We start from the raw sequence: 14153 nt of genomic DNA, 5'->3' as shown, positions 1-14153 counted from the left end.
GCATTTTGATACACCAAAAATGGTTTATCAGAAAAAGATATTAAGAAAACTATCCCATTTACAATTGCATCAAAAAATAAAATATCTAGGAATAAATTTAATCAAGGAGGTAAAAGACCTGTACTAGGAAAACTATAAGACACTGAAGAAAGAAATTGAAGGCAATACAAATAAATGGAAACATATATTGTGCTCATGGATAGGAAGAATTAGCACTGATAAAATGTCCATACCACCCAAAGCAATCTATAGATTCAATGCAATCCCTATCAAAATACCAGTGGCGTTTTTCATAGAACTAGAACAAATAATCTTAAAATTTATATGGAACCACAAAAGAACTCAAACAGCAATCTTAAGAAAGAAGAAAAAAATTGGAGAGATCACACTACTTGATATCAAACTATACTACAAGGCTATCGTAATCAGAACAGCATGGTATTGGCATAAAACAGATACGTGGATCAATGGAACAGAATAGAGACCCCAGAAATAAATCCATGCCTATATTGTCATTTAATCTATGACAAAAGAGGCAAGAACATACAATGGGGTAAAGACTGTCTATTCAGTAAATGATAGATACATGCAAAAAAATGAAACTGGACCACCTTCTTATACAACATACCAGAATAAACTCAAAATAGGTTAAAAACTTTAATGTAAGACGTGAAACCACTAAACTCTTAGAAGAAAACGTAGGCAGTAAATTCTCTGACATTGCTCTTAGTGATATTTTTTTTCTGATCTACTTGGGCAAGGGAAACCACAGAAAAAGTAAACAAATGGGACTACATCAAACTAAAAAGTTTTTGCACAGCAAAGGATACCATCAACAAATGAAAAGACATTCTACTGTATGGGAGAAGATATTCACCAGTGATACATCTGATAAGGGGTTAATGTCCAAACTTTATTTAAAAACTCATACAACTCTACACCAAAAAAAAAAAAAAAAAAAAAAAAAAAGAAAAGAATCCAATTAAAAATGGGCAGAGGACCTGAATAGACATTTCTCCAAAGAGGACAGACAGATGGACAACAGGCATATGAAAAGATGCTCAACATCACTAACCATCAGAGAAATGCAAATAAAAACCACAATGAGATACCACCTCACACCTGTCAGAATGGCTATCGTCAATAAGTCAACAAACAACAAGTGATGATGAGGATATGAAGCAAAGGAGACCCGTGTGCTCTGTTGGTGGGATTGCAGATTGGTGCAGCCACTATGGAAAACAGTATGGAGGTTCCCCCCAAAATTAAAAATATAACTACCTTATGACCTAGCAATTTTACTTCTGGGTATTTAGCCAAAGAAATCCAGAATACTAATTCAAAAAGATATATGCTCCCCTATGTTCATTGCGACACTTTTTGCAATAGCCAAGTTATGGAAGCAACCTAAGTGCCACCCATCAATAGACAACTGGATAAAAAAGAAGTGGTATCTATATACATTGGAATATTACTTGGTCATAAAAAGAATAAAATCTTACCATTTGTAACAGCATGGATGGACCTGGAAGGCATTATGCTAAATGACATAAGTCAGACTGAGAAAGACAAATGCCATATGACCTCACTTTTATGTAGAATCTAAAGAACAAAATAAATGTATAAACAAAACAGAAACAAACTCATAGATACAGAGAACAAACTTATGGTTGCCAGAAGGTAGGGGAGTTGGAGAGCTGGGTGCATACGTTGAATGGATTAATAAATACAATTGGTAGTTACAAAATAGTCATGGGGATGTAAAGTACAGCATAGAGAATATAGTCCATAATGTTGCAACAACTATGGAGAGTGCCAGTTGGGTGCTAGACTAATCAGGGGGATCACTGCATAAATTATGTAAATGTCTAGCCATTGTGTTGTAACTAATATAAAATAATATTGTATGTCAACTATAACTGAAAAAAATAAATAATTTATAAAAGAAAATACTAGCATATAAGGAAAATAAAATAATTTGTTTAACTATCACTCCCAGGAAATAATTTCATCATATAGTTAATGCTAAGGTTTAAACTTTTTGTCAGCTCCACTAAAGTAAATATCAACTTTATGTCTTAAATTGAATTATAGTGTTGGGATTGTATTTAATGTAGCAGCTGATGTTCCTCTGTTGACTCTTTATCTGGATGTCTTGGGCATTGACCCTGAGATAAAATGTAAAGAATGAGATGCAGAGTCTGACAGATGAGCTGTCTCTGCCAAACACACTAACGATAATCAGAACATCAGCCATGGCCACAACCACAGCTCTTACCTCCAGGTGGGCGGTGGGCAGATCATATTCAGACATTATCTCACATAATTATTAAACCAACCTTTACAGATAGGTTTTACCAAACTGATTTGTAGGTACAGGAACTGTGGCTTGCAGCAGATGGTACCAGCTAAAACCACCAGTCTGGAAGTGATGACGCTGGAAAATGCTGCTTCTACTTACATCGTCCCGGGCTCTATATATAAAGGCGAGTGTGGGCATTCTTAACTAGTGCCTTGGAGCGTGGAGGCAGGGAAAATAATTTAGCTGATCCTGCATGCAATTGTTAACTCGGAGATAAGGATACAGTAGGTCAAAGATGACACTGTCGTTGAACGGGAGAGAAATGATTGAGTGCCGCCACGTTGGAGTTTCATTCACTAGCCAAGAAGTAGTATTACAGTGTCTGAGACCTGGGCTCTCATTACATTTGAGTTTTCTATGTTTGCAGTTCCATCTGTTTATACCAAGGAAGACTCCCTTTGGTCTTGGCCTACACACCCGGTTACTAGTTTGGTTTGATTGTTAAGACTCGCCCAGTGTTTCATAAAGCTAAATAACCAGGTAGGTATCATTCTTGGTTGACCTAAGAAGAGCTCTGCTGCTGTGTGGCATAATTGTAGCTGGCTGTTGGTATTAAAGGACAGACTGGTAGGTGAGTCTGTCCTTCTAGTGCCAAGGAGTACGAGTATAAGAAAGTGCTGACTCTTGTTCCTTAACTTTATTAAACTTCGGTGAAGTAGTATATGTGCACGTCTTTGACTTTTGTGTAATAAAACTTTGTGACATCAGAAAGTGCAGAACTTGAAGGTGAAGCTCCCCAAAATAGCACTACATTTTATGTTTTGACTGTGAGTTCCAAAAAATTGATAGCATTTAGTTAACATTTGACAGTACATTTCAAAAGACACACACACCACATGTGAGGACCCTTTCTGTTGGTTTTAGAGCATAAACTGTTTGGGTCCTTGGATGGGGCAGTGTTTTCTGTGAAGATGTGTTAAGGTTAGGGAACGCCTTCAGATGTTACAGCTTCATTGTGACATTGGATACCTGGGGAAATTGGTTATGATTCTGATGAAGAATCAGTCACACCAATTTTAGAAAGAGATAGAAAGTTTAAAAGGCTGAAGCTTGGCCCTGTGGCTCTAACATGCTCAGAGCAGAAGGTGTGGGTTCAAGGCCTGGTTTATATTTAGGAAGCCATCACAGGACTTCCTCGGGCTCCAGCAGGGTTCTGCTGAGGTGGCGGGAGAGAGAAGCCCAATGTTTGGATGGATTTGGAGACAGCCACAAGAGGACTTATTAACACGAGTGGTGGTGATTTTCCAACAGGTGTTCGTGTTTACAGGGGGAGCAAGGCAGTAGGGGTGAGGGAGGAGTGGATTTGCTCATGAGGGTAACCAAAATCATGGCAAGAAGAAAATTCTGAGAGGTCCTAAATTAAATTATATCAGGCAGAGGATGGAAGGAAGAGACAAGAAGGGGTTAATGAGTTAACAACTGCAGGGCCAAACAAAAGGCTGCTTAGTTCCTGAGTACTGTGGAAGCTTTGAATTAACTTTCAGGCGGCTATTTCCTAGATTGTCTAAAAAGAATAGCCGGGCTCCACTGACCCCCAGGAACCTCTGCATTCTGCTTACACATGAACTTTCCAGACTGTTGCCCACAGCCCATCCAGAAGCAGCAAATACCACTTCCTTAAGGACTCTGCACCTCTCCCAGAACTTTCCCACCCCATCTTTTCCACCTTTATTGTAGCCTTTATTGTAGCCAATGTAAATTCTTTTAGAACCACTTACATCCTTCTTCCGCCCACGTGATGTGTAAAAGAGCCTGTCAGCTCCGAGATGCCAGACATGTTGCCTTCTCCACAGAGCACTGCTGCTGGTTCCGACTGCAGTCACCAGGACCTGGTCCTTTTCTCGCTAGCAATGGCCCATCAACCCTTTTAAAAAGTCTTTCAGCAGCTAAGTTTTGTTGTGTTTTGTTTTACAATTATTTCACCTGAATCCCACCCACATATTGTGGTTACATGTGAAAGTGCAGAGCGTGTTCGTAAACACTGTAAGGGAGATTTGCTAGGGCGGTGTGGACAGGCTGCTCTCCCTGTGTGCTGGACTTTGTGCTGTGTTTTGTAAGTTTTCTCATGTATATGTAAGTCTTACCATTTAAAACAAAAATCCTTCATCATCAGTAACATATCTATAATCCTTACGTGTGTATAGAGATACACCACCCCCACGTTTGGTTTCCCTGCACGCTGACACTTACATTACAAAGAACACCCTGAGACAGGAGTCCCTTCTAACAATGTGCTCGCATGCTGCCTCTCCTGGCGTGAAGCCGGATGCCTGGGACTGAGAAAGCACACGTCTGTCCTGTGACAGGTGCTGTTAGTGTGTTTCCTCCAGGCCCTCCCTCAATGCTGATGACTTGGGGCAGCCTGACAGCACACAGAGAACATTGGGATTGACAGCCCAGGGCCCTAGTCTTGGCGGTGCTAGGTAATAGCTGTTCTACCTGCAGACAACTGTTACCTGCCTAGATGCTGGTTTTGTATTTGTAAGTTAAGCGGTTAGTACCAGGACACTTCTCAGGTCCCTTCTAGCTCTCAAATGGTAGCGTCTAGGTTTCCTTTCACACATCCTGGAAGTTACTGTCATACTTTGTTGCCCTGGCTGGGAAGTTGCACTGGGGTGTCTTGACCTCTTGGAGATTAGGGCAAGTGTTTAGAGGGTAACCACTTTGTAAAAGCAGGCCTTTGAGGGTAGCAGGTTTGCAGTCTGTCGAATGGTGCTGAGGAAATTTAAACTGCCTTGCAATAAGGAAAACTTAGACAATGGTGACTAATCCAGAGCAAAGGAGAGGCTGTGCCGTCCGTCCCTCTGAAACATCGGCAGTTTCTTGAAGCTGGCAGCCTTTTGCATATTAACAGAGGGAAGCATGCGTTGTCTGTTGGCGTGGGAGGCGACAGCATGAAGAGGGTGTTCTGCAGACACATTAATCCCTTTCTTTGCTTTCTCCCAGGGTTTTCCAGGAAACACAAACGCAGATAGTGTGGTCCACTACAGACTCCAGCCTCCCTTCGAAGCCCGGTTCCTGCGCTTCCTCCCCTTAGGCTGGAATCCTAAGGGCAGGATTGGGATGCGGGTCGAGGTGTACGGATGTGCATACAGTAAGTGGTGTTTGCTCCCCGACTGACATCCACGGCCCCGTGACGTGCTCTGAACGCCACAGTGGAAGCTGAACTTGAGCCGTTCGGCCTTTTATATATCTGAGTACACAGAACGGGGTTTTTGTTGGAACGCCTTGATAACATCATGGAGTTAGCAGCGTGCCTTATAGTAGGCAGCTGGTCAAATGAGTGGAGTTTGAATCCACACAGTCATTGCTGTGACTGATGGTGCTGTTCCTGACACTGAGGTGACCCTCAAGGTGGCTGCAGTACTCGCACGTTCCCTGTACCCCACAGTGACTCGCTTCTCACTCCGCTTTTCTCTCCTTGCATCCCCAGGCAACCTTCTTGTGCATATTGTGTCTTCCCTCTTTTCTCCAACAATGATAAAAGTAATAAAACTGGCAGCTAGTGTGAACACAAACACAGGCATAGACGCAGTCAATGAAGTACATGGGTGGGCCAGCTCTACAGGCATCATTTGGAAGATCCAGAATGTATTGGTGTCTCACAAATTAGCACAAAATGAAAACTTAATTTAAAAAATATTCTTCTAGAAAACTGGAGAATACCCTAAACAGCAAGTTGGATGGGAACATCTTACGAGGCTGGGGGTTTGGTCACACCTCACTCTGTATCTGGTCAGAGCATGAGCTTTGCAGAGAAGTGTAATAAGATCTACCTTATACAGAATATTTAGTGTGTCAGGTTTTATCTCCTATGGACATTTTCTCATTCAACTTCCAAACTAGCCAAGTGAACTTGGTATAAGAGCAACCATTGCTTCGCAGGAGGAAGAAACTGAACCTTAGAGAAACTGATATGTTTGCTGGAGCTGTTACCTCTTGGATCTAAGATATAAAAACGAATCTGTCTTTTTTCTAAATTTGGTTCTCATAACTATGCAGTATAGTATACAGGCATTCATTTCTTTATTCCCTCATTTGTCATATAAGAATTTATTGAACACTTGCTATTTGTAGAAAGCTGTGTTAGGTATTGGGTGCAGGGATGCTTCTAAAATTATTCATTTTTGTGGTCAAGGTTTTATGGGAAGTTATAAAACTGTACAGAACAAATGTAAAATATTGTAACATGAAAATAGGGCTTGGGGAATAGAGTGGTCAGTCAGTTAGGTTGGAAAAAGAACCTCTCCAGCAGTCAGATTTCAAACTGAAGGACATAGGTTGTGAGAAAGGAAGTAGGGAGGGGGCTTCTAGGAGGAGAGAGCCTACATAAATTGTGGGAGCAGGGTCGTAGGGCTCCGTTAGTGCAGACATGGGGGTGTGGGCACTGTGGGGTGCGGCGAGTGGTTGACGAGCAATGGTACCATGTGCACTTTACTAACCCCACAGACAGTGAGTGGTTCTGAAGGTGAGGCTCACTGAAGCAGTCCCATCCCACACCCCAGGGCCTCTCCAGCTTCCGTCACCCCCTCCCAATGATACGAGCCATGCCACCATTGTTCCCAAACCTGCCTCTGCTTTCTAGGGTTTATATTTCCACGGAACACTTAGCATAGCTGGTGTTTCATTCCCATTAACCTTTCTCCCCTTTCCATTGGGCACTTCCTTCTCTCCTGTTGTTTCTGGGACCCATGAATGTGCTCACTGAGGCAACAGCTAGGAGGCCGGATACTTGGAGTTGCTCTTTGATCCCAGGAAATTAGCTTCTCCTCCTATTACTCTGGAAACAACTTCAGGTTTGCCGACTTCAAAGCCGAGCACGCTCATTGATGGGATTTACCATTAGCTTGATGTTCTTCCTGAGGAGATATTTCACCAGTTCCTCGGGTTACAGGTCGGTACCAGGAAGATCGAAGCTGCATGTCTGGTCCACAGAAGGACCAGTTGCTATGCAGCTGTCAGGGAACCAGTGTGCGTCTCACCTTCAGCAAACGTGAGCTGTTGTGCCCCAGGAGATCTAGCGTAAGGATGCAGACAGACAATAATCACCACTACTTGTAAAACAGCACAAAGTATATCCCTTAATAATAGTGCCTCTGATTGTCTTCATTTTTATTATTAATAAGAATCATTGTTCAAGCATAGAGCTTTGCATTTTCATTTTTGACAGTAATTTAATGATATGGTTTAAAGCCAAAAGTCATAATTACTTTTTTTTCATTTGTATTTCCACCGTTCTGTTGATATTGAGAAAATGTCCAAACTATAAGCATCACGGCGTATAATGTCTCTTAGACTCAACCTTTTTTCAGTTTTATTTCTTTATACTCATTTACAATGATACTCATTCTTCCTTTGAACATTGTGCATTTTCATAGCTTCCTGGCTTGGCATATCCATTTTTCTACTTGAAAGGCCCTTTCTCCTTTTCTAATGTATGGGGGTGAACTATGTTGGGGTCTTCTTAAGGTCCCTCTGACCTGCACATTAAGGCAAGGTATCCCCCAGGAGATCCTCTGTGGCCCTGCTCTTCTCCACTTTCCCTGCCCCTTCCGTCCAATATTGGCATTCCCTCCAGAGTTGTTCTAGGCCTTGTATTTCACTCTACAAAGGTCTCTCTTGGGGTTTTCTTCCACTTTCTTAACTTTTCAATAACATTTATAGTACATACTGTCTGATCCATTTCAAACTGACATCCTTGAGGCAGGTCTCTGAGGCCGCAGGCACCCGACCCTCTCCCCAGATCCACCTTTGTTTCTGTGAGGTTGTTGTACACCTTTTGAGTCTCTTCTGACCTTTCCTTTTTGTCATCTACTTTTACTCCTCCTCGTGTTCAGTGATATTCTCAGGTGCTCCCTTGACAGCTTGTACTATTCCCATCGTATTATTCTGTACTAGCCGTGCTATTGTAATGTAGTTTTATCTTTTTGTAATAATGTTATTTATTTTTTAAGATTTTTATTAAAATATACCTAATATACAATATTACATTAGTTTCAGGTGTACATCATAGTTATTCAACAATACCAACCTGGCATTATACATAGTTATTACCATTTTATTGATTATATTCCCTATACTTTACATCTCCATGACTATTTTATAACTACCAATTTCTATTTCTTAATCCCTTTACTTTCTTCATCCTGCCTCCCAACCCCCTGCCATCTATCACCCATCTGACACCATACATAGTGATTACAATATTACTGACGATATTACTTATGCTATATGCTACATACCCATGAATACTATGTAACAACCAATTTGTACTTCTTAATCCCTTCCCTCTTTTCACTTACCCCCTAACCCCCTCCCATCTGGCAACCATCAAAATGTTCTCTGTATCTATGAGTTTGTTTCTGTTTCATTGTTCATTTATCCTATTCTCTAGATTCCACATATAAGTGAAATCATATGACATTTGTTTTTCACTGTCTGACTTACTACACTAAGCACAATACCCTCTAGGTCCATGGCAAGATTTTCTTCTTTTTTATGGCTGAGTCATATTCCATTGCACATATGTACCACCTCTTCTTTATCCATTCATCCATTCAGGGACACCCCGGTTGCCTTCATATCCTGGCCATTGTAAATAATGCTGCAATGAACATATAGATGAGCACATCCCCTTGAAGTAGTGTTTTGGGTTTGTTTGGATGAATACCCAAAAGTAGGATTACTGGGTCCTTCTTTGTCTCTTCTTATAGTCTTTATTTTAAAGTCTATTTTGTCTGGTATAAGTATTGCTACTCCAGCTTCTTATTTGTTGGTTTGTTTCCATTTTCATGAAATATTTTTTCCATCCCTTTACTTTCAGTCTGTGTGTATCTTTCGATCTAAAGTAAGTCTCCTGTAGGCATCATATGTAAAGGTCATGTTTTCTTAGCCATTCAGCCCCCTGGCTTTTGACTGGATCATTTAATCCATTACATTGAAGCTAATTATTGATAGATGTATAGTTATTGACATTTTATTATTCATATGTTTGTTTATTTTTTTCCGTCTTAAAGAACTCTCTCCAAGATTCCTTGTAATTCTGGTTTGGTGGTGATGAACTCCTTTAGCTTTTTCTTGTCTGGGAAGCTCTTTATGTGTCCTTTGATTCTAAATGACATCTTTGCTGGATAGAGTAATATTAGTTGTAAGTCCTTGCTTTTCATCACTTTGAATATTTCCTGCCAATCCCTTCTGGCCTGCAAAGTGTCTCTTGAGAAGTTAGCTGAGAGTCTCATGGCAGCTCCCTTATAGGTAACTGTCTCTTGCTGCTTTATGATCCTTCTTTGTCTTTAAGCTTTGGCATTTTAATTATGACATGTAGTGGTGTGGGCCTCTTTGGGTTCATCTTATGTGGGACTCTCTGTGCTTCCTGGCCTTGCATATCTATTTCCTACTCCAGGTTAGGGAAGTTTTCCATCATTATTTCTTCAAATAGGTTTTTCAATTTCTTGCTCTCTCTCTTCTCCTTCTGGTACCCCTATAATGCAACTGTTGCTATGCTTGATGTTGTTCCAGAGACCCTTTAAGCTCTCCTCATTTTTTTGTATTCTTTTTGCTGTTCTGATTGTTACCATTGCATACCATACCATATATGGTGTTTACTGCTACCATATCTTCTAAAGTACTGATTTGATCCTCTGCTTCATCTCATCTACTGTTGATTCCCTCTAATGTATTCTTCATTTCCATTATTGTATTCTTGATTTCTGACTGGTTCTTTTCTATGTTTTCTATCTCCATTTTTATGTTTCCAGTCTCTTTATTGACGTTCTCCCTGAGATCACTGAGCATCCTTATAAGCAGTGTTTGTAACTCTACATCTGGTAGATTGCTTGTCTCCATTTTGTTTAGTTCTTTCATGGAGCTTTGTTCTATTCTTTTATTTGGGACATGTTTCATTGTCTCTCCATTTTGGCTGTCTCCCTTTGTTTGTTTCTATGTCTTAGGTAGTGCTGCTGTCTCCTGGTCTTAGTAGAGTGGCCTTATGTAGAAGGTGTGCTGTGGGCTTAAGTGGCACAGTCTTCCTGGTCCCTTGAGCCACACACTCCAGGTGTGTCCCTTGTGTGGATTTCGTATGCCCTGCTGCTGTAGTTGAGCCTTGGTTGCTGTTTGCACATTAATCGGGGGGATGACCCTTGAGCTCACTGGTTGTGAGGACTGGGCCGTGACTATAGTGGAGGAGCTGTAGTACAGGGGCTGACCAAAGAGAGCAGGATCTGCCTCAGCAGGGCTCTGGTGCCTGCCCAATCCGCTCCTTGGGTGTGTCATCCTTGAAGGTGGCTGAGTGATTCTCCAGCTCCTTTCAAAGCTGGCCACGTGTGGGCCAGCCCCAAGGCCACCTGGGAGGGGACCCACTGCAAGTCAACTTCAGCCCATTTCCCTGCAGGGCCACATGGCAGGAGCCACAAAGCAATCTGCAGATGCCTTCTACCCGTGCTATGCTTGGATTTACCTTGAGAGGCCCAACCACAAACCAAGGATGGCTGCCACTAGTGCTGGGCTTAGGGATGCTCAGCCAGAGGTACAGCAATCTGCAGATGCCTTCTACCCGTGCTATGCTTGGATTTACCTTGAGAGGCCCAACCACAAACCAAGGATGGCTGCCACTAGTGCTGGGCTTAGGGATGCTCAAGCCAGATGATGCTTGTCTGGCTTCTGAGAACTTCTGAGAGATCTTAGGAAAATGCAGCTTGAGCCAATGCGGGCGTTTGTATGAAAAAGCCACTGGAAGCTGCTTGGGTGGGCCTGAAAGTCGGGAGGGGCAGGGTCTCAGAATCAGCAGGATGTGTCCAACAAATGGTGTCAGCCTACTTGATAGAGACTCTGATATGGCAGCCGAATGCATCTGCATGCTGGGAAGGAGGAGGGCTCAACAAAGAAACAGTGGCTTCTGCCAGCTCCTCCAGAGAAAGCCAGAGAAAGCTGCCCCTCTAGCTCTTGTCATGAAGCCAGATAACTGTTTCCCTCTCCCCAACCCTGTATGTCCCTGTCACCTCTCCAGCTGCTGCCCCAACACTGGAGCTCAGAGCCAGTGATGTCGTCAGAGAGAAAGTCCATGCATGGTCCCTTTAAGAGGAGTGCCTGGGACTCCAGACACTCTTTGTCTCACTGAGCCATAATTTCTGTTGGTTTTCACAACCAGAAATTATGGGGACTTCTCTCCCTGGTACTGGAACTCTGGGCCTCATGTGGCACTGGGACCCTTTGCTTCTTTGGGGGACACCTCTGCAGCCTAGATATCCCTCCTGATTTTTAATGATCACCCATGGGTGTGGGACCAGCATGTTCCATGTCTCTACCCCTCCTACCAGTCTCAAGGTGGCTTCTTCTGTATGTCCATAGTTGTAGGGTATCAGTTCAACTAGACTTCAGGTGATTCTCAGTGATAGTTTTTTGTTTGTTTGTTTGTTTTTTGTAGTTTGGTTGTAATTTTGATGTGGTCATGAGAGAAGGTGAGCACAGTATTTGCCTACTCTGCCATCTTAACCAGAATCCCTAATGTTATCTTTATTAATGTGTTTGTTGTTTGAATAAGAGAGGGAAGAAAACAAGGAAAGGAGGGAGGGAGGAAGGGAGACAGGGGAAGGAAGGAAGGATGAATTATTAGGAACGTGGAATAAGTGGGCACAGAAAGCTGAGCACCCATGGAGGGGTCTGCCAGTTATCTATGTGACACTCCAGCCCTGTATCAAATCGGGCATTGAAAATAAAATGGGTAAGAAGGAAAGAGAAGGGAAAGGAACATGTAATTGGTTGTTTTAAAATGTTGCTTATTTAAGAAAATATATTGACTGTTGGAATGAAAAAATATATAGGTTTTATTTAATGGTCTCAACATGTGTCGGTATTTATAAACATGCTATTGCATTTTATAAGAATAAAGAATAAGTATTTTGAAACATTTAAGGAAAAGATTGAGAGAAGAGTCTATGTATACAACCTCCTTCTGTTCAGTACTGGTCCTTCTCTAAGTAGATTTCTGTTTACAAAATGCATTAATAGAAGAATATGGAATGAAGGTGGAAGTAGTCACCTTGATGAAGAAAAAACCTGGAAGTTAATCAATAATAGTCTTTGGTCATATGAGAGAATGCTGATCTGTGTTATGGTCCAGTTATGAAAAGTAGAAAATAGTCCAGCTACATTAGAAAAGGTATTGTTTTAATTCCAAACAAGTTTATGGGACTTCTCTCCTGTCATGGCACCATGCTGAGTAAGGACTGAGGTGCAATGTTTGCCCCACATGCTGAGGGGCTGGTGCAGGTGGGGAGAAATTTCTCTTCTCTGCAGCCCAGCTGAATTTGGGAATGGGTTTCTGATTGTCAATTTATGTCAAAGTATATATATAAGATAGCTGTTGATTGAAAGATAAAAAATGATAAATTTCTCTAAATTTAGCCTTATGGTTTTTATCTTTAATATTTAATAATATTAAAGTTAAAATAATATTAACTCTAAAATCATGTGAAACAGGAGAGCCTCTTATATTATTTGATATAATAAGCCTTTGTTTAATGCTATTGTAATTGATTTGATTTCTATTGCAGTTATTACATAATTACTGATTTATTTTTAAACACCTCCCAAATAAAGTTATGAACAAACTATTGCATCTAAGTAAGGCTTTTGCTGAAGGTAAATATTGAAAGACATATTAATACACAACTAATAAAGTACAGCAGAACAAGCAAAGTTGGATTATATTATAATAATTAAATTAATTTAAAGGTGTAAAAATAACTTCTGGGCATTTAAAATGTTATTTTTAAATGTTATAATTTGTTACCAGAATTTGAAGCTTGAAATGACCTGAGATGTCTGAAAAACCTCAGAGTTGGACAGTAGGACCAATTATAAATAAAACAGAAGTGCTATGTTATCAGTAGCATTACTCACTCACAAGTATATAAAACTTAATGATTTCCATTGCTTTCCTAACCTGTTTTACCTGACTGCCCCTATCCCTACTCTTCCTCCAGCATTCCTGGGTTAATGATTCTGTCATTCACCAGGAACTTACACTAGAAACATGGGAGTCACCCTTGGCACATCTGTGTCCCTACACGTCCAGTGAATACCAAATTTTGCATATGCTGTCTCCAAATCATACCCTAAATTATTTTAATTTTCTCTAACTCAGCTCACCCCCATAATGCAAGCCTAGAGTCACCACCAAGAAAGTCTCTTCTCCTCTGCACAAGTATTTTACCTGGTTTGACGGGTTTCTTCCCAATTTTTTCACCTGTCTGTCTACATCCCATCATTCAGGTCTGCGCTTCAATGTCTCTTCCCCAGAGATGCATCCTCCGATGGCACGTCTGAATTTGGGTCCTCCCTGTAGAGTGGCTAGCTGGTTGGCCTGTCAGTACTTTGCCCTAACCAGTATTGAAATCTCAGGCTGGCTTTGACGCTGGCCTTCCCTTGCTGCCGCTCACTGAGATAGCTACTGTTAACAGCACCTTTTGGATGGAATGTTCAGTGTGCTCTGCTTCCCAGACCTGGTAGAGTGCAGTGCCATGGGCTGGAGGTGGAAGTGGTGAGACTGAAGTAACCTCTGGCTCAAGATATTTGTTAAAATATATATATATATATAGTCTCCATGTCAATTCTGGTGTTCTTCATTCCTTTGTATTGATCCATATTTCCATGTATCATTTTTCTTCTGCCTCAGAGACTTCCTTTAACATTTCTTGTAGTAGTATGGATCTGCTGATGAGAAATTCAGTTTTTGTACTCATATGTCTGAAAAATGTTATTTCACCTTCATTTTTGAAAGTTATTTTCATTT

At 41.2% G+C, this 14153-nt stretch overlaps 1 protein-coding gene across 1 annotated transcript in view; it reads left to right on the top strand.

The window, feature by feature from the left end:
* LOC117031552 (contactin-associated protein-like 3) overlaps positions 1-14153 on the top strand; it is a 195914-nt gene that overhangs the window by 81465 nt on the left and 100296 nt on the right. Inside the window, exon 4 of the mRNA XM_033122038.1 lies at positions 5309-5456. Coding sequence (XP_032977929.1) covers positions 5309-5456 — 148 coding nt within the window. The remainder of the gene's footprint in view (positions 1-5308; positions 5457-14153) is intronic.

This window comes from Rhinolophus ferrumequinum, chromosome 12, assembly GCF_004115265.2.
Source record: "Rhinolophus ferrumequinum isolate MPI-CBG mRhiFer1 chromosome 12, mRhiFer1_v1.p, whole genome shotgun sequence".
Classification (NCBI taxonomy): Eukaryota; Metazoa; Chordata; class Mammalia; order Chiroptera; family Rhinolophidae; genus Rhinolophus; species Rhinolophus ferrumequinum.
Note: the sequence above shows the minus strand (reverse complement) of the source record. Positions and strands in the feature narration are given on the sequence as shown.